General features: G+C 38.7%; 1 protein-coding gene across 1 annotated transcript in view; it reads left to right on the forward strand.

Moving 5' to 3' along the window:
- The window catches only part of LUZP4 (leucine zipper protein 4), a 38,140-nt gene that overhangs the window by 10,708 nt on the left and 6,062 nt on the right, over window positions 1-21,370 (forward strand). The window contains exons 2-6 of the mRNA XM_072744324.1: window positions 2,795-2,926; window positions 4,670-4,788; window positions 7,812-9,259; window positions 14,735-14,816; window positions 19,944-19,996. Coding sequence (XP_072600425.1) covers window positions 2,795-2,926; window positions 4,670-4,788; window positions 7,812-9,259; window positions 14,735-14,816; window positions 19,944-19,996 — 1,834 coding nt within the window. The remainder of the gene's footprint in view (window positions 1-2,794; window positions 2,927-4,669; window positions 4,789-7,811; window positions 9,260-14,734; window positions 14,817-19,943; window positions 19,997-21,370) is intronic.

The raw sequence follows: 21,370 nt of genomic DNA on the forward strand, positions 1-21,370 counted from the left end.
CCCAGGACCTTTAACTGACTAAGCCACCCAGGTGCCCTGGGATAGCTGAGGTTTTTTTTTTGTTTTGTTTTGTTTTGTTTTTTAAGATTTTATCCATTTATTTGAGAGAGAGCACAAGAGTGAGAGAGAGCACAAGCAGCGGGGAGGGGCAAAGGGAGAGGAAGAAGCAGACTCTCAGCTGAGCAGGGAACCTGACTCGGAACTTCATCCCAAGATCCTGGGATCATGACCTGAGCCGAAGGCAGATGTTTAACCGACTGAGCCACCCAGTTGCCCAGATAGCTGAGCTTTTGAAGGAAGAAGTGCAATGTAGTGGCAAGAATCTTGGACTTAGAATCTGTCCCGGCTTCTTAACATATTAATCTTTTGCCCTCAAGTAAGTCATGTAAGTCTGTTTCATCCCCACTTGGGGATGAACTCTGCTGACCTTTAAGGGTGGGGGTGCACCACCTGACATACATGAGATACTTGATAAACGTTTGTTCATTTATTGTCTCATTTATTGAGTGTCGCATGTATGCCAGGTACTGTGCCAAGAGATTTTATGTGGAAGTGTCTGCCTTTGGCTGGGGTCATGGCCCCGGGGTCTTGGGATCAAGTTCCATATTGGGCTCCCTGCTCTGTGGGGAGCCTGCTTCTCAACTGTAGCTGTAGTCCTGCATGAGCCCAAGACATTTTCTTTTTTTCTTTTCTTTCATTTTCAAGCCAAGAAAATGTCTTGGGCTCCTTTTCTTTTCTTTTCTTTTCTTTTCTTTTCTTTTCTTTTCTTTTCTTTTCTTTTCTTTTCTTTTCTTTTCTTTCTTTTCTTTTCTTTTCTTTTCTTTTCTTTTCTTTTCTTTTCTTTTCTTTCTTTTCTTTTTTGTTTTAAAGACTTTATTTATTTACTTGAGAGAGTGTGAGAGAGAAAGATCACAAGGGGCGGTGAGGGAGAAGCAGACTTCCCACTGACCAGGGAGCCTGACAAGGGACTCGATCCCAGGACGCTGGGATCCTGACCTGAGCCGAAGGCAGACACCTAACTGAATGAGCCGTCCAGGTGTCTCCTCAAGACATTTTCTATCATATTTAATCCTTATGTGATTCCAAGACAGAGCTTGCCTTATTTTTGATGACTCAGAGGTCAGGAAAAATCAAGTCATTGAAAATTGCCCGTGAGTGCCACAAGACAGACTGATCCCAGAGCACTCCCTCACGTCATTGTAAACATAACCACTGACTCAAGGAGGAGCTTGCTCTTCACTTTCTCCTCTCTGAGGTTTTGTTCTCCTATTTAGGAAGTCAGCCATCTCTCTGGGTCCCTGCAAGCTGGCTGGCTTTTAATCTTTTAACAAAGATTAAAAAATCTCTGTTGTCTCAGCACCACCTGGGCTAGTGATCCTCCATCTGAATGTGATGTTCTTATTAAAATAGCATTTTCCTGTTCATTCTATTTCAAATTAATTATGCAAAGTGGTGCCTTGCAAGATGTTCTGATTAGTGAACGCTCTTATAGTGTAATGAGGCAAAACTCCATGCAGAGATTTATACAGATTTTAAACGTCGAATACAGGGGAGAGAACAGAGGGAAAAAACGAGAAGTTAAGAGGATGTGGGAGGAATACAAGGAACTAAAAGGCTATGTCTTTGCAGGATGCTATAACCATTGGGAGCCGATGGGCAGACAGAACAAAGGCTTAAAATGGGCTGGTCAAGAAATGGCACTCAACTGATTGTTGAACTTTACCCTGACTTTTACCTTTAAAGATGCCAGCCATTTCAAAGAAAATCAGAATCAGATTTTTGAAGACCCGAGGCAGGGCTAGTACTAAGCAAAATAATGAAGGAATTGGATGATCTTTGGTGTACAACTGCCTCCTCTTTTGTACCCTTCCCATCTCCCCCTCTCTCTTCTAGTATCTCCAGTTCCTTCCAAATGCCTAGCTTGTGGTTATTTCTAAGGTCCTTTGACTTAAGTAAGCTTTTATCCACTGATAGAACATCCAGTCTTTAAATCCTCCTGTCCCAGGACGCCTAAGTGGCTCAGTTGGTTAAGTGTCTGCCTTTGGCTCGGGTCATGGTCCCGGGGTCTTGGGATCAAGTCCCACATTGGGCTCCCTGCTCTGTGGGGACTCTGCTTCTTTTCCTGCTCACCCTGCTTGTGCTCTCTTTATGTGAAACAGAGCAGTAAAATCTTTAAAAAAGATCTTCCCATCTTGGATGTTAGGAGAGATATTTTAAAGCAGTTTGTAGGCATCTCTCATCCTTCAGATCATGCTGCGTGAGTACCTAGAACATGCCTGACTACAGAGTGAAGTCTGATTGCTTCCTGTACTACACTCATCTTGGTTCCTTGCGTACTCTGAATGTCCATCACTATTGCTTCCTTTCTTACAATTCACAAGAATAAATGCAACTAATTGTCTAGCATTTATATTTCATCCGGAGGGACGCTTGCTCTATGTTTCTCTGAAACTACAACATTTAGTGAAATCGTTTATTTAAATGATTTCCCCTTTAGGCTACTTGACTCTGAAAGTATTTTATTTTTGCATGAATGAAGTTACTATAAATCTGTTTAACAGGAATCTTTCTCTTTATTGTTCCGGGAAACTAACCCTAAAATGTCTGAATTGTTTGATTTTTGTTATAGTCTCACAAGTTCATTCTTATTATACTGTTAGCACTTTCAGGGCTACCAATGTTTACAATGTTCTGAAATATGGTGAGATAGAATATAGATTATTCACTTGAGACATGTTGTAATTCAGCTTTTTCTATTGTCTTAGGGTTTTTTTTATGTGTTTTTCTAATACAGATGACATTATAATCCTCAAAAATATAGAAAGCCCAAAAACTGAACCAAAAAAGAATGGGACACAGAACCGTAAAAAAAAGAGCGTGATTTCAAGACGCCGATCAAATGGTCATAGGCAGTACCATCAGAGAGGTAAAGTATACTAAAAATGAAACATTGTAAAGAATCTGAAATATTTGAAAAAAAAAAAGAATCTGAAATATTTGTAAATAACTAGGTAAGCAAATTTGCAAACTTGGAATGTATTCTGACGTTGCATTATGTTGCTAGTTTTATTTTTCTTGGAAATGTAGACATTATACGGTTGGTAAGAATTTATGCCATGACCAATGAAAACAATTTTTAAAATTTATATGTGTTTCTTCCATAAGGGCGAGAAGGAGGAGAATGATAAATGTTCTATACCTATTCACAGACCTGCTTGGTTGGTCCAGTTCCACCTTTAGGAGGCAATACAGGAGGGATAAGAGCATGGTTAATAATCTGGGCACCATGGCACCCACATTTTGAAAAGACAAATGCCCTGTGGCAAAGTATAGAACATGAAGAAAGCCTTTTTGTATTTCTAATCCCATTGATCAGTGCAGTCTGCATATTTTATTTTATTTTTTATTTTAAAGATTTTATTTATTTATTCATGAGAGACACAGGGAGAGAGGTAGAGACATAGGCAGAGGGAGAAGCAGGCTCCATGCAGAGAGCCCGGTGCAGGACTCAAACCCAGTACTCTGGGACCATGACTGGAGCCAAAGGCAGATGCTCAACCACTGAGCCACCCAGGTGCCCCAGTCTGTATATATTAATAAAAATGTGCTGCTGACTGCTTTTGTAGAGAAGTCTTTTCAGCAAGGAGATCTGGAATCATCTTGACAGGTTGTGTTCTACTCCAAGCCCCTGCCAGTTGCCCACCCAGTTTCATGATAGTCCTTGTTTGAATCCTTCAGTGGTTTAGCAGGTTCTGAGAAAAGGAGGGATTGTGGTTATTAGAGGAACAAAGCCGCTGAGAATGGTGAGGTTGCCCATTCTCATGTTTTTTTTTTTTAAATTTAAGAGAGAGAGGGGATCCCTGGGTGGCGCAGCGGTTTAGCGCCTGCCTTTGGCCCAGGGCGCGATCCTGGAGACCCGGGATCGAATCCCACATCAGGCTCCCGGTGCATGGAACCTGCTTCTCCCTCTGCCTGTGTCTCTGCCTCTCTCTCTCTCTCTCTCACTGTGTGCCTATCATAAATAAATAAAAATTAAAAAAAAAAATTTAAGAGAGAGAGAGGAGGGGAGAGTGCACACAGGGAGGAGCAGAGGGAGAGGAACAAGCAGATGCTGTGCTGAGCACAGAGCCCAGTGTAAGGCTTAAGTCAACGACCCTGAGATCATGTCCTGAGCCAAAACCAACAGTCAGATGCTTAACCAATTGAGCCACCCAGATGCCCCATCTCACTCTCATGTTTTTAACTGAACATAAAATTGATCTTTGTGAGCCTTTTGGAGATCCATCTTCTTTGTTCCTTAAACTATCTTTACACCCAAAGCAAAGCAGACAACGGAGGCAAATATTCACATGATTAATGCAAAGCAGTTTTTCTCCATCTCTTCTTTTTCTAGTAGATGGATGATATGCCCCAACTTTGTTGGCATATGAAAACAAATCTGAGGTATTGTATACAGAGAAGACTACTATATTAAGGTGTGCAAATAGAAACGGTATGGCAAAGACTTTCCCAGAATTCAGTGAGACTCTCGGATGACGTAAGACTAATGAAATGTCAAGTTTTGCAAAACCCAGTGCATAGCTTTAAAACAGTGAGATCACAGATAACACTTCTGAAAGATATGTTGAATTTACTGACTGAAAATACAGAAAATAATTATTTTTCAAAGGATTCTCAAGATTCAGAAAGAACACTGAGGAAGAAAATCCTGATAAAAACCCATACCGAGAATCTTCTGGATTCAAGTGTGGACAAAGCACTTTAAACAAGCAGCCTGTAAATGAGCAGGTAAATAAACACTGAGAATTAACCAATATAAAAGGTTTTAAATTTAATATAATTCTTAATATTAAGGATTATTTTAAATTCCATTGAGAGCAGAGATTGTTTCTTGTGGTGCCTTGAACACAATACAAACCCAATATTTTTCATTGATTTTTTTCCTCCTCTGTAACTGTTTTAATAAACATTTAATTTTGGCTATTTTTGATCATTGCTAGAAATTTTGAGTTTTTAAAATGCCAAAATAAATTCTTAGTTTTCTGGCTTGTTTTGTATGATCATTCTCATTTCTGCCCTCATATAGAGTCTTTGATCTTAAGGTATAGTATAAAACACTTTTAGTACCTTTGTGAATGAATTGTAAAAAACAAGTCAGATGATATACGATACGAAATATACCCTGAGTCCAATGGATGGGACATACTACCCTATAGAAACCCATCACCTCTAAATTTGTATAAATAAGCCAACCACTGGACAGGAATTTGAGAGGTACTCTTATTCAGATTCAAAAGCTAACACTGATGCTACTGTTTTAGCTGGGCCTATAAACTGATTCTTCTGAAGGTATTATGTGGTCATTTAGTAAAAAAAAAAAAAAAAATGGTGGTTCTGGGAACTTAAGCCATTTTTGCCAAATTATATAAATAAATCTTGTTTTTTTGGAGGGGAACATGTTGCATTTTCAAATAGAGGATTAATTTAAGTTGATTGAGTAAATATTGTCTACTTTGCACAAGTACTATGCGAGGTACTAGCCAGTCCTGCTTCAAATATTATCTGTGGTGATAGGAGAGAAAGATAAGAAAAAAATTTAGTGCTAGGCAAGTTGCAATACATGCTCTAATAAGGTATACATTATATATTGTGAGGATGCAGTGATTCATTCTGCCTGGGAAGACTTGAGAAAGTTTAACAGGTAACATTTATTTATTTATTTATTTATTTATTTATTTATTTACTTACTTACTTACTTAAATTTTTGAGAGGGAGGGAGAGAGAGAGAGAGAGAGAGAGAGAGAGAGAATCTCATGCAGGCTCCATGTGTGTTGTGGAGCCTGATGCAGAGCCTGATGTGAGGCACTATCTCATGACCCTGAGATCATGACCTGAGCTGAAATCAAGTTGGATGCTTAATCGGCTGAGCAACCCCGGTACCCCTAACAGGTGACAATCTGTAGGGTGAGGAGGTTTTTCATAAAGTTTGGAAAGAAAGACATGAGCTTACATCTTCCACAGTCTGAGATGCATAAATGAGCTGAGAATTATTGTAAAACACTATTTACTTCTTTTTTTTAAGACTTTAATTCCAGTACAGCTAACATGTAGTGTTATATTAGTTTCAAGTGTACAATAGAGTGATGGAACAATTCTTAGATTTTCAAATTTAAAGCACCTTTTTGTCTCTCATACTTTTAAGACTTTTGAGACTGTCATTATAGCAGAAAACACCAGAAAAAAAATACTCTGTGGCAAAGAAATATGTCAAAATTTAAGCATAATTACTTTGCTGATAAATTGAGTAACAATTATAGTTTTCAATCCTGTTTTGAAATTCTAATAAGCTAGTTTTATACTGTACAAGATTTAGTCTTAATATTAATTGTATATATTTAGCACAATCTTTTTGATAGTTTTTATGGTTTATAAGAAAACTTAATAAGCATTTCATTCTTTTAAAGGTAGAAATATGTCATATCCAAGTTGATGAAACTATTTCTTATATAAACATTTGTAAAAATACTACAAGCTCCTTGGGAAGGGTACTTGGATGCATATGGGTCTTTAGGAGATGGGTCTCAATCCTTTCTGCTGACTCATTATGCTCCCAACACTAATCACTTAGAAAAGAGGTACATGTGCATTCCACCCAACCTTCTCATTTATATTTTATGGTAGAAAGGCTGGAGAGTGACTATGGCTTTGTGCTTTAGCAAAGCAACAAATTTGTCATATTTTCCATTTGACTAAAGTGTTTTTTTTAAAGTGAGTACTACTTTTAAAAAAGATTTATTAAAAAAAAAAAGATTTATTTATTTTGAGAGAGAGAGAGAGAGATTGCACAAACGGGAAGGACAGAGGGAGAAGGAGAATCTCAAGCAGACTCTGCACTGAGCATGGAGCCTGACTCACAACCATGAGAACACCACCTGAGCTGAACCAAGAATCAGATACTTAACTGACTGTGCCACCCACGTGCCCCCATTTTACTAAAGTTTTATGTGAATAATATTCTTTATACCAGTGCATCTGTGCCCTTTAACAGTTGCTTCCAGCTTCTGCTAGCGTTATATTAGAAAGTCACAATGGCAGGTCTCAGGGTTGTTTTATTTGCCAGGCAATATTTACTAGTGGAAAGCTTGATTTCACAGCATGGTCCATATGGATTTATCCTCTTGTATTTATGTAACATCATAGAGATTTGTCAAAGTTTTCATCATTTCCATTTGGCTAATTCACTCTACTGCCCTTTTGTTTTAAACATTGAAAAGGTAGAAAGGCTGAATTGTTGCCAGGTCAATTTATTTATTGAACAGTATTAAGCCAACTTTTTGCTTTCTTTATTGCTATCATTCCCCTCACATATTTGTCTTTCTTTCTAGAATTAAGTATTAATGCATAATGAAGAGATAGTTTTTTTTAATGATCTGAAACAGGTGAAGAATTGTATGGTTTTGAATACTTTCCTTTGGTTCTAGGATTTGTACTGCAAAATATTAAATATTCTTTCTCTCCTCAACTATAAAGTCACAGAATCTATTGTCTTTTAGGTAAAACACCTTGGAATATATTCAAATTTGCAAAGCAACAAATTTTCTATATTTAAAAGATTTTATTAAAGTTTTATATGCATGATATACTTTGTGCCAATGACCTGAAATATCAGAGCATTCTCTACAAATTAGTTCTGAAAACTGTTTAGTCTATAAAAGTAGGGGCAATAAAATTCTAAAAAAAAAAATTGTGCATAGAAATGGCTTTGACAAAATATCATTACATTTGTTTTGCCAAATTGTGGTTCTTTGCAGGAGAAGTTAAGTGACAATTCTAAGTCCCAAACAGAAACGAGTGGAAGCCAGTCAGAGGGGAACCAGCATCAATCAGAAGAATCTCAAGGCCAATCATCAGAAAGTCGACACCATTCAGAGAGTTCTCATGGCCAGTCTGAGAGTTCTAGTAGCCAGTTGGAGAGTTCTTGTGGCCAGTTGGAGAGTTCTTGTGGCCAGTCGGAGAGTTCTTGTGGCCAGTCGGAGAGTTCTCGTGGCCAGTTGGAGAGATCTCATGGCCAATCTGAGAGATCTCATGGCCAGTTAGAGAGATCTCATAGCCAGTCAGAGAGTTCTCATGGCCAGTCTGAGAGATCTCATGACCAGTCTAAGAGATCTCGAAACCGGTCTGAGAGATCTCAAAGCCAGTCTGAGAGTTCTAGTAGCCGGTCTGAGAGATATTGTGGTCAACTGGAGAGACCTCGTAATCAACCTGAGGAATTTCATGGCCAATCTGAGAGATCTCGTGGCCAACCAGAAAGGTCTCGTGGCCATCCAGAGAGATTTCGTGCCCCAACAAAAAGATCTTGTGACCCAACAAAAAGATCTCATGGTCAATTAGAGAGAGCTCATGGCCGGTCAGAGAAATCTCATGCCCAAACAGAAAGATCCCATGGCTACAAAGAAAGATCCCATAGCCAATTAAAGAGATCTCATGGCCACTCAGAGACATCTCATAGCCTGTTAAACAGATCTCGTGGCTGCACAGAAAGATCTCCCAGCCTATTAGAGAGATCTCGTGGCCTCGCTGAGAGATCTCATAGACGATTAGAGAGATCTCGTGGCTACAGAGAAAGATCTCATGGCCAATTAGAGAGATCTCATGGCCACAGAGAGAGACCTCATAGCCCATTAGAGAGATCTCATGGTTACACTGAGAGATCTCTTAGCCGATTAGAGAGATCTCATGGCTGCTTTGAGAGATCTCCTAGCTGGTTAGAGAGATCTCATGGTTACACTGAGAGATCTCCTAGCCGATTAGAGAGATCTCATGGTTACACTGAGAGATCTCGTGGCCACACTGAGAGATCTCGTGGCCACACAGAGAGATCTCATAGCCAACTAGAGAGATCTTGTGGTTACACTGAGAGGTCTCTTAGCCAATTAGAGAGATCTCATGGTTACACTGAGAGGTTTTATGGTCACTCAGACAGATGTCATAACAACTCAGAGAGATTTAATGACTACTCAAAGAGATCTCCTATCCTATCAGGGAGATCTCATGTCTCATCAGAGAGATTGCATGTCCCATCAGAAAGATCGCATGTCCTATCAGGGAGATCTCATGTTCCATTAGAGAGATCTCATGTCTCATCAGAGAGATCTCATCTCCTATCAGGGAGATCTCATGGCCAATCAGGGAGATATCGAAGACATTCACCAGTAGAAAGATTCAAAAGATCACCCAAAATTGAGTCTGAATATGACAGGTAAAAACATAATAAATACTTATTAATATTAGTATAATGTGTTATTAGTATTATATTATTATTATATTATATTGTTATTAATATGTTGAATAATGTGGAAATGTAAGGGCATCTTCCTTTATATATTTTAGTGGCTAACTATGTTTTTGTAACAGACATTGTATTGGAACTAAGATATTGATAGAATGGAGGCTACATATACATGGCATCAGTTTTCTTTCAACCTGCTGACTGCCTTTAGTATCATCCAGTTTGCCAGTGTGCCCTCATTAAGTTGTTTCATCTAGCTTGACTTTCCCCGGCAGAGTCCCACGTACTCAGCCTTTCCTACCGAGCCTTCTTCACAATAAAATATATTGATTTGGTGCTCATTCCCTTTGAACCTTCCAGGCTGCTAGGTTAGTTAAGCTAATAAACTATGCTAGATTGATAATATGTAATCTCTGATAATGAATTTCTGTGTTTCCTTCCTCTGTCTCCTTCCTAAAGAGTATTCAGAGTCCTCAGCACACAAATAATAGGTGTATCTTTGGGCAGCTGAACTTTTCGGCTTTCCTCCTGTCAGGCCATAGGAGAGGATGCTATTCTATGCATAGGTGCAACACTAACCTTCTGAATATATTTTGAATATATTGTGTGTATTTACTGTTGCTTTATGAAACAGGCTATGTCTGTCTATCCCGGAAAAAAAAAGAAATTTCATAGCAAATTGTTTGAGTTTTAAAAACGACAAGCCATTTTTATTGTTATTATTTATTTTCAGTTTGAAGTTCTCAGGAATTGCTTTCAGTTTGCATTGCCTATAAATGTCTAGTCACATGTTTTAGCACATATTAACAACTGCACAGAATTACTAGTTTCAGCTAAAAATTATTTCCAAAATGTATGTGGTGGTTATTGTGTATATAATGTCTGATGTGGGCACCATTTTAATGCAAAAGTTCCCCATCCTACTTATATTAACAGTACACAAATAATTTGCTAGAAAAATTAAGATATAAAAATTAAAATCCCTGCATTTCTCAGGGATTTTCATGTTTTACTTCATTTGATACAGTTATTTTTGTTTGTCAGGTGGCATGACACTTCCACAGGTCCAATGCCATATTTATGTCATTTTACATTTGTAACTATAATTAACAATTCTGTTCAGTTTTTTTCTCCTTTATCTTCTATTCTTATAATTTTTTTGTAGCCTCAGCACAAATAAGTAGTACTTGCTTGGTTAAGGTTGAAGTTATCAAATGCAAAACTATTATAGAAGAATTAAGAAATGCATAAAGTACAAAAGATTAATACACTTTTATAATTGACCCCTTGGAGATGAATTCTTCTACTCCATAATTCTCCTTTCTAGTACTATATGTAAGTTGACCAGTTAGGTGTAATAATACTCCTCAGACTTGGAGTTGGCTTCTGCACCAAGTGTAAAATGAGGGTTTCAGTAATATGCCCTCACACAAAATTTTCCCCTCAGTGCAGCTTCACCAGAAGAGGACAAACCAGGCAGTGCTAAGTACACTTTTGCTTTAAACAAGCTACCAATGTAGAAGTCAGTGTGGTCTAAATAAAAGACAAGTAGTTGTGTGAATAAGTGGAATAAAGAATGATATCATATTCACAATACTATTTATTTATGGGGATTTGTAAAAACTTTTCTCAATTTTGAAAAAAACAATATGATTCTCAAAAGCTCTAAATAGGATTTATTGTAAACAAGGTGGGAATTTGGAATCTTTTTTTTTTTTAGATTTTATTTATTTATTCATGAGAGAAACAGAGAGAGAGAGAGGCAGAGACACAGGCAGAGGGAGAAGCAGGCTCCATGGAGGGAGCCCGATGTGGGACCCGATCCCAGGTCTTCAGGATCAGGCCCTGGGCGGAAGGTGGTGCTAAACTGCTAAGCCACCTGGGCTGCCCTGGAATTTGGATTCTTAACACTCCCCAAATACCTGATTTCAGCTTTTGCTCCTTTTTCCTGATATGGTAATGATATACGTAGACAGATACCTTCCTTGGCTAAAGTGATGTGTAAATAGAGAAGCATAGCAGAACAAAAACTGTCTTTTTTACTCTCCACTAAGTAATTTACATGAAATTAATGACAAAGTGCATATCTTTACATTAGCTGGGCTGTCCACCTGATGAAAGCTTTTCCAAACACAGATAATAGCTTCAGAGGAAATGAGATACTTAGTTTTGGAATGCTAGCCATTTAAATGCCAATTATAGAGTGACAACTGACATTTTATTACCACTCCAGCATTGCAAATAATTTTTTTTTTAAGATTTTATTTATTTACTTGAGATAGAAAGAGAGCACAAGCAGGGCAGAGGGAGAAGCAGACTCCCTGCTGAGCAGGGAGCCCAAAGTGGGGCTTGATCCCAGGACCCCGGGATCATGACCCGAGCCAAAGGCAGACACCCAACTAACTGAGCCACCCAGGCGTCCTGCAAGTAATTCTTGAAACAGATTCAAACCTGGTTATAATTGACAAATCAGATCTTTGGGTTGAAAATCCCTAATTTACTATGTATCAGTCTGAAAACAGAAGTCTTCTTCAGACTGATTTCCCTATTTTTATTCCCCAATTCTTCACTATTCCCTAGCTCTGTTTGTTACCTAGCTGTTAGTATTTTTCTTATTTCTTGAAAGAAGATGCCAGTGAGAATCTGGTCTGTGTTTTTTTAAGGAAATGTCCCCTAAAAGTATGAGTGAGCAGAAACAACGTTAAGAATATGAAGACATGGCTTTATGTCCCAACTCTGTCACTAGTGGATTGAGGGAGTTACTATCTCTGGATCTCAATCTCCTAATATGTGAAAGGAGAAATTTGGACTATGTGGCTAAGGATCTATGCCAACCAGCAACATCTTAAGGGTTCTTGAATTTTGTCTTTTTATTTTAAATAATTGTAAAAAAACAGCATGAAATTTACCATCTTAATCACTTTTAAGTGTACACTTGAGTGACATTAAGTATAGTCACAATGTTGTGAAACAAATCTGCAGAGCTTCTTCATCTCACAAAACTGAAACTGTACCCATTAAATAATAACTTCCCATTTTTCCTTCACTCCAACCCCTGGTAACTACCATTTTCCTTGCTGTTTCTGTGACTTTGACTATTTTAGATATCTCCTGTAAGTGGAATCACATAGTATTGGTTTTTTTTGTGTGACTGGCTTATTTCACTTAGTGTAATGTTCTCAAGGTTCACCCATGTCGTGGCATGTGACAGGATTTACTTCTTCTTAAAGGCTGAATGATAGTCCATTGTGTATATCACACTTTATTTACCCATCAGTGGACATTTGGGTTGCTTCTATCTCTTCAAAGAAACTCTCTGCCCCTCTTTCCCCTTCTGGGATTCTCACAATGCATATATTGTCCAGCTTGATAATGTACCATAAATCCCTAGGGTCTCTTCTCATTCGTTTTTATTTTTGCTCCTCTGATTCAATGATTTCAAATGACCTGTTTTCCAGTTTGCTGATTCTTTTTTCTGCCTGATCCAATCTTCTGTTGAACCCTATCTAAAGAATTTTTCATTTTAGTTATTGTATTTTTCAGCTCCGGGGTTTGCTTCATTATTTTTCATAGTTTCTGTCTCCTTGCTGATGTTCTTCTTCTTCTTTTTTTTTAATGTATTTTATTTATTCCTGAAAGAGAGAGAGAGAGAGGCAGAGACACAGGCAGAGGGAGAAGCAGACTCCATGCAGGGAGCCCGACGTGGGACTCGATCCCGGGTCTCCAGGATCAGGCCCTGGGCTGAAGGCAGCACTAAACCAACCGCTGAGCCACCAGGGCTGCCCCTTGCTGATGTTCTTATTTTGTTCATGCATGGTTTTCCCGATTTCCTTTAGTCTGTGTTCTCTTTTAGCTCATTGAGTATCTTTATGGTCATTATTTTAAATTCTTTTTCAGGTAATTCATAGATCTGCATTTTTCAGGGTTGATTTCTATAGTTTTATTTTGGTCCTTTGATTGGACCACGTTTCTTTTTCTTTGTGTGTCTTATAGTTTTTGCTGGGATTTGGGCGTTTGAAACAACAAACACCTTTCCCAGTCTTTGTGTACTGGCTTCATGCAGGGGAAGACCACCAATCTACTATCTGGGAGCTCTAACACCTGTCAGACTTTGCATAATCTCTTGTGCCCCTTAGCATCTGCCTACAGAACTGTAGCTCTAATGTGTTGCTTACCTTTTGTTTTCAGTAGCTTCTGAACTCTGGCACCAGTCCCATGAATGCTCTGAGTCTGTTGAGACAAAAACCAGCCTCTCAGGCAGCCCCCAGAGAAACCAGAACATTGCATAAAAAGGTCCACTCTGTAGTTTCCTCCCCAAGGGAGGAGCCCTAATTAATACAGGGGTTTCCTCCCGGATGCTCTATGCTTGACCATAGGGGAAGGGACACAGATGGGTGCACTAAATGTCATGAATATTCCTACCCCATTCACTGGAATCCCTTCTTGGTTTTACAATGGCCTGGGTGCTGTAGCTTCTCAGCTGGTCTCTGGAGTTCTCATAGAAGTCTTCTAGTCTATGTATCTTTTTTTTATATTGTTTTTAATTTAGTGTATCTCTCAGGCAAGGAGGGCCTATAGCTTCCTAGTCTGCCATCGTCTTTGTCTGCTTGGGCTGCCATGACAAAATACCACAGACTGGGTAGTTTAAACAATAGAAATTTATTTCTTACAGTTCTGGAGCTGAAAGTCTGACATCAGGGGGCTGGCAAGGTTGGGTTCTGGTGAGGGCTTTCTTCCTGTCTAGTATATAGCCACCTTCTCTCTGTGTTCTAACATAGTGGAGAGAGAGTAAACTCTGATCTCTTCCTCTTCTTAGAAGGACACTAATCCCATCGTGGGGACCCCAGCCTCATCTAAACTTTTTAAAAAAAGATTTTTAAATTTTATTTATTTATTCATGAGAGACACACAGACAGAGGCACAGACACAGGCAGAGGGAAAAGCAGGCTCCATGCAGGGAGCCCGGTGTGAGACTCAATCCCAGGACTCTAGGATCATGCCTTGACCTGAAGGCACATGGTTAATTGCTGAGCCACCCAGGCGTCCCTCATCTAAACCTAGTTGCCTCCCAAAGGGCCCCTGCTCCTGATATCATCACCTTGGGGGTTAGAGCTTCAACTTAGGAATTTTGAGGAAACAAAGCATTGAATCCATAAATACCATCTTGCTGACATCACTCCTGAAAAAAATTTAAACAAAAATGGTCACCCAAATGCCTGGCTAATGTCTAATCTTTGTGATGCGTGCGGTAAGTAATAATTCACACCTAAGCTAAAAATCATTTATCAAAACACTCTTCTGTATTCTAATTCTAGTATCTTGTCTTAAACCAGACATCAAAATACATATAATAACATAACATTGCTTGAAGATCTATGTTTTACATAATTTCTTTTGAACTAAAAGGTTGCTTTTTAAAGTTTCACCATTTATGATTCGTATCAGGTATTTAATAATGAAAAGAAGGGATGAATGCTTCCAGAAGCAGATGCAGCAGAGACATGATCAAATGAATAAGAATCGAAGGGTAAGGATCTGCACTTTCAGTATTAATAGTACAGAGTCTATGTAGTTTTTTCCGTATCATTTTCATTAGAATAGGCTTTTCTTTTTGTAGCTACTTTTCTTCTCCTAGTTAGTTTTGGCATCTGCTTGTACTGATGATTACTTTAAGACATTGTAAAACCTTTTTTACCAACAGCAAGGTAAGAGGAAGCCACATATGTCACACATGTCTATGTGAGTCATGTGTTTCCAGCCTTGTGGTACAATTGCTTGCCAAAGGTTCCCAGTTCCATTACCCTCATGCTACCTTATGTTATTTAGCCTCTGAGCCTCTCAAGTGAGATAGGATTATACAAATAAAACTTATTAGTAGCATGTATTATTCTTTTTAAGTAGGCTTCACATCCAACATGGGGCTTGAACTCATGCCCTTGAGATCAAGAGCCCCATGATCTACCAACTGAGCCAGCCAGGTGCCCCACTAGCATGTATTATTTTATTTTATTTTATTTTATTTTATTTTATTTTATTTTATTTTATTTTATTATTTTATTCATTTTTTACATGTATTATTTTAAATACACTTTTACAATTATTGAATCCCTAGGATACTGTCTTTATTTTATTTATTTATTTACTGGAGTTCTATGAATAGCAATCACAAGAAATGCTGTATATCAATTAAGCCAATTAAATCTATTTTGCTGGAAACTTCCATCTTTAATATAGAACCCATGTGTTTCACATAAATATGTATTATTTTTAAAAGTCGTATTTATTTAAGTAATCTCTACACCCCAAGTGGGGCTTTAACTCAAGACCCTGAGATCAAGAGTCACATGCTTTTCCAACTGAGCCAGCCAGGCACCCCTGACACAAGCATTTAGGTGAAATGTTCTATTGAGTAGATGTAGCTCCTACATGAAATACCTAATACTTTTTCCCACACATGACCCTCTGGTATTTTTTCCAACTTCTTTACCCATAGGAAAAGACAGGTTAGCTTAAATGGCAGTGTAATATAATGTAAAGTGTTCTAATCTGGGTCTCAGCGACTTGGCTTCCCTTCCTGGCTAATCTATTTACCAGCTGTGTGTATGACCTTGAACACATCACCTCCCCTGCTCTCAATATTAGTTTTATCCCCCTCTAAATAGCATTAGAATGAAGGACATCTATGAGATAGCTAAAGAGATATGACTGTCACGGTTTAGTGAGTAATGGGGGCTGGACTCATGCTTGGATGGTATCATATTTCTACCACTTACTACCATATCTAATCAATTTCAAGATATACAGTTTTTTTTTTTTTAGGTTTTACTATCTCTGAAATCAGGAAGTGCCTTATATTCAATGGTATACCATAGTTAAATTGAAAAGCTATAAAAGCTTTCTCAATGATATGCAAAATAACAGTGCATTTTATAATCTTGGTGTTTTGGTTCAATGAAACATGGTAGCCAAGGAAGTCTGAGCAAGTCGCTTTGAGCCTGTTTTCTCAGCTATAAAATGGGAATAATATTGATCCCCCAGGTTGTTGTTGCAATGATTAATTGAAATAAATGTAAACATTTTAGGGTAGAGACTGTTGTGGTAAGCATTCTATAAATTGGATTTCACAGGGACTGGACTGTGGTAAGCATTTTATAAATTGTGGTTCTTATTATTTTATTATTACTATGATGATTATATCAAATTATTCATTATAATTACCAAATGTTGATTATGGCCATATTGACATGATTACTTTAAAAATGCATGCCTTTTTAAAAGTCCTTAAATTCTAATTAATTTTCTATGATTCAGATTTTATACATATATATGCTTATTTGTTATTTAAGAGATTTTCTTTTTTAAAAGATTTTATTTACTTGAGAGAGAGAGAGGGAGAGCAGAAGCAGTGGGAGATGGAGAGGGAGAAGCAGACTCCCCACAGAGCAGGGAGCCTAATGTGGGGCTGTATCCCAGAACCCTGGGATCATGACTGGAGCCAAAGGCAGACTCAATCGACTGAGGCACCCAGGTGCCCCTCAAGAGATTTTTAACGTGAAGTAAAAAAAAAAATCCCCATGAGAATAGAGGAGCAAATATGAATATTTTATTTTATTATTATTATTTATTTTTTTAAGATTTTATTTGTTTATTCATGAGACACACAGAGAGAAAGAGAGGCAGAGACACAGGCAGAGGGAGAAGCAGGCTCCATGCAGGGAGCCCGACGTGGTACTCCATCCTGTATCTCCAGGATCAGACCCTGGGCTGAAGGTGGTGCTAAACCGCTGAGCCATCCGGGCTGCCCAAGCAAATATGAGTATTTTAAAAATAGGAACAAAATCTCTAGTAGGCTTCCAGATAGAAACAGCTACACTCTCCTAAGTGTTTCTGTTGGCCCATTCATTTCTTGAATGTGGAACATTCAAGAACAGCAGTTCCTACCATTCCAATAAATTTTGCTATCAAAGATTTTTATTACTTCTTTGTTGTCAAATTCAATGGCCTTTTCTTAGTCCCCTCTTTCTCTACTTCTTTGTAGTATTTCTTCATTTAACACTTTTGAGCTCTTATTATATGCCATAAATGTGCTATGTACTTGAGAAAGAATCTTTACTCCAAGAAAGAAAGAAAAAGAAGGAAGGGAGAGAGAGAGAAAGGAGGGAGGGAGGGGGAAGAGAGAGAGAGAGAGAGAGAGAAAGCATAGCAAAGATACCTAGATAGAGGTGGGCCCAAGGTACAAACCAGGTAGGGAGGTCAGAGAAGGGCATCCAAAAGGAGAGAGAGTTTGAGTTGAGTCCTAGAGGCTGAGCAGAAGTAAGCAAAGCAGAAAATATAAGAAAGGCATTGTAGTCAGAGGAGGGGTATAGAAGTGAAAGAAAGTACAGCATGAGGGGCACTCAGGTGGCACAGTTGGTTAAGCAGCTGACTCTTGGATTTGGCTCAGGTCATGATCCCAGGGGCCTGGGATTGAGTCCAGCTCCCTGCTTGTCCTTCTTCCTCTGCCACTCCCCCTGCTTGTCCTTATGCAATCTCTCTGTCAAATAAATAAATAAATAAATAAATAAATAAATAAATAAATAAATAAAATCTTTAAAAAAAGAAAGAGGGAAAGCGAGCAAGCAAGCACAATGTGTCTGGTAAACTGCAATTAGCTTGGTTTGACCAGACTGCAGTAATTTTCAAACTATGTACTGTAGCGTTTCGAAGAGGTGCCTTAGGGGCAATGAAGGCACTTTTGCTTTCCAGTATTGTGCATACTGGGATGCCAAATAAGATTTTGTTAGAACTAGCTATTTTGCCACTTAAAAAAAATAGTTTGAAAACCACTGAGCTCAAGTGTAAAGTGTGTGGGTAGAGCTCTTGAGAGGTGAGTGTGAAGGGGTAGAGGATCAGAAGCCAGACCATGGAGGGCTTGTGTGCCATGCCGGAGTATGGATTTGCTATCGAGCACAACATAGAAGTATCGAAAGACCTTAAGGAAGGAAATGGCACCGATCAGTTCATTTTAGAAATAACCACATTGGCTCAAATCCCTTTCTTCCAATAGCTTCGAGTTCTAATTCCTGCCCTTTCCCCCCCATTTCCGTGGCTCCTATTTTCATTTTTCCTGCCCTGGCTCCTCTACCACCTAGTTACGCTCCTGGATAATCTGCTCTGATTGCCACTGGTTTGCATAAACTGTACCTCCATTCTAGAGGCATTTTTATCTTTCTTTGGTTTTTGGCAAGGACTAGTGTTGCTGATAGTAGAACATGGGAGAGCATGTGTGAGGCTCTGTTTAACTCATGGAGTCGTTACCCTTAGACACACATCCATGTTGAATTCGGGCTGCCTTCAGTAACATGTTTACTTATAAACCGTAGTATGTGCTTCCAGCTTGAACGTAAACTTTCCAGTAAGAGGGTATTTGACCTGTAACCATTAACTTTGAAGAATACTTCCACGTGTTGTGGTGCTTTTAAAATATGCTGGCTTGATGGACTTTGGGGCTGCTATTATATTGTTTGTGAGGCTCTTAGTACCAAATCTGCTTGCAAACTGTAACTGTGGTTAGGATTTCTTGTAAAAACAGCTGAACCACCAAACACTAGCTACGCATACCTGGGTGCACTGAAACCATTTCAGTTATGGAGTGATCTGGGGTGGTTAACCTTTGAATGGAATGTTTTCATTATGCTTTGGTTTGTCTCATTGACCTCATGTAAGTGTAACCTGTGTTGTCATTTATAAAGTAATTATAGGGATAAGGGATTTAAACTAATTATTGGAAAAATAATCCTAACTTGCACATGAATGTCTGATTGGTATACAGGTAACACTTTCTAAAATTATTAGGATAATACTATTCTCTATATCACTTAACTATCTTTAAAAAAATTTTTTTAAGTAATCCCTATATCCAAGGTGGGACTCAAACTCACAACCTCAAGATCAAGAATTGCCCACTCTACTGACTGAGCCAACCAGGCACCCCCCCACTTAGTTATATTAAATATAGTCAATATCACAGGCATGTTATAGAAAGGTTATAAGGACACACAATAGATTTTTATCTACAATTATTATCTTTCTTCTAGATCCAGACAAGTATCGTATGGATCCAGGCCACATCTAGATCTTGAGAATTTTCTTCTGGGTCACTATAAGCTATACGGCCTTTGAGAAGGCATTTGACTTTTTTGAATCCTCATTTCCTATTTTGTGACATGAGGGGGTTGGAGTGCTTGATCTCTAAGGGCCCACTGACTTTGACATTCTTGCATTTGTGAATAGGGGAGAGAAATCTGAAATTATTATTATTATTATTATTTTAAAGATTTTATTTATTTATTCATGAGAGACACAGAAAGAGGCAGAGACATAGGCAGAGGGAGGAGAAGCAGGCTCCATGGAGGGAGGAGAAGCAGGCTCCATGCAGGAGCCTGATGTGGGACTCGATTCTGGAACTCCTGGACCACGTCCTGAGCCGAAGGCAGATGCTCAACTGCTGAGGCACCCGGGCATCCCAAAAATCTGAAATTAAATGGTAGACCGAGGACCAAGCAAAGAGAAAATTGTTACTGAAAATGTTAGTCAATTGAGAATGTAGAAAATAAGCATGTTGTGCAGAGTATGGAAGGCTTTTGCATGATTTGTTTCAACTTTTCCCGTATAGATGTCACCAGAAGATGACCACAGCTTCCATGAAAATGATCTAAGACGTGAAAGGTAATTGCTGATAGACATTTGTACAATTAAATTTAATTATTATTTTAAGGGGAAAAATGAAACAAAAACAAATAAAGGTAACTTACAGCAGAGGGCCTCTAGAATCTGATTCTGAACAATCCATAACAATTGCTGTTAACGATCCTAATATAGAACCAGAAAATTCCCAAGTAAAACTGCCTGGCTTGATTTTATGTTTATGTTTGAGATTTCCATGCTTCATTTTGCTATGGTAGTATCAATGTCTTGATGTTGTACCCTTTCTACTTAAAGCGTGCAGGAATTGTCACCCTAAAAAATTTAGTGCCATGAAGATTTTTCACTTTTACTCTTAAGATTAAAACCATCTGCTCTTTATATTTTTTTAATTATTATTTATTTATGATAGTCACAGAGAGAGAGAGAGAGGCAGAGACATAGGCAGAGGGAGAAGCAGGCTCCATGCACCGGGAGCCCGATGTGGGACTCGATCCCGGGTCTCCAGGATCGCACCCTGGGCCAAAGGCAGGCGCCGAACCACTGCGCCACCCAGGGATCCCCCCATCTGCTCTTTATAATACATACCAGACATGCTAAGCAAATCTCAGTGTTCCAAATGACCTTAGTTTCAAGAATGGATGACTTTGCCAGGTGAAATTTTCAGGAGCATTTGTGTATCCTTTCAGAACTATAGCCATGAAAGGAATACTCCCTTCAAAATGGGCCTAACCAAGGGCATCTGTGGAAGGGTTTATTTTTTTTAAGATTTTATTTATTTTATTCATGAGAGGCACAGAGAGAGAGAGAGAGAGGCAGAGACACTGCCAGAGGGAGAAGCAGGCTCCATGCAGGGAGCCTGATGTGGGACTCGATCCTGGGACCCCAGGATCAGGCCCTGGGCTGAAGGCGGCGCTAAACTGCTGAGCCACTCTGGCTGCCCCTGTGGAAGGGTTTAAAGAGCTGTGGACATAGGAACATATTAATAATAATAAGCTGCATTTATTGAGTGCCTATCATGTGCTAGGCACTGTGCTAAGCACTTTTGCATTTGTGATATTATTTAATCTCCAGCAATCCTGTGAAGTAGGTATAAACATTTCCATATTATAGATGAATAAAATAAGCTCAATAGAGTATATTAACTTCCTCAAAGCAGTACAACTAATAACATAATTCAGATTTTGAATGATATATTTAAATTTGGTTTGTGTGGCTACAAAGTTGTGGGCTTTCTACTCTTTTTTTTTTTTTAAAGATTTATTTATTTATTTATTTAATTTTGGAGAGAGAGCGAAAAAGCATGAGATGGGGGACAGGGCAAAAAGGGAGAGAAAGCAGACTCCCCACTGAGGGCACAGCCCTCACAACTCAAGCGGAAACCAACTGAGCCACCCA

The sequence above is a fragment of the Vulpes vulpes genome, chromosome X, assembly GCF_048418805.1.
Source record: "Vulpes vulpes isolate BD-2025 chromosome X, VulVul3, whole genome shotgun sequence".
NCBI classification, from domain to species: Eukaryota; Metazoa; Chordata; class Mammalia; order Carnivora; family Canidae; genus Vulpes; species Vulpes vulpes.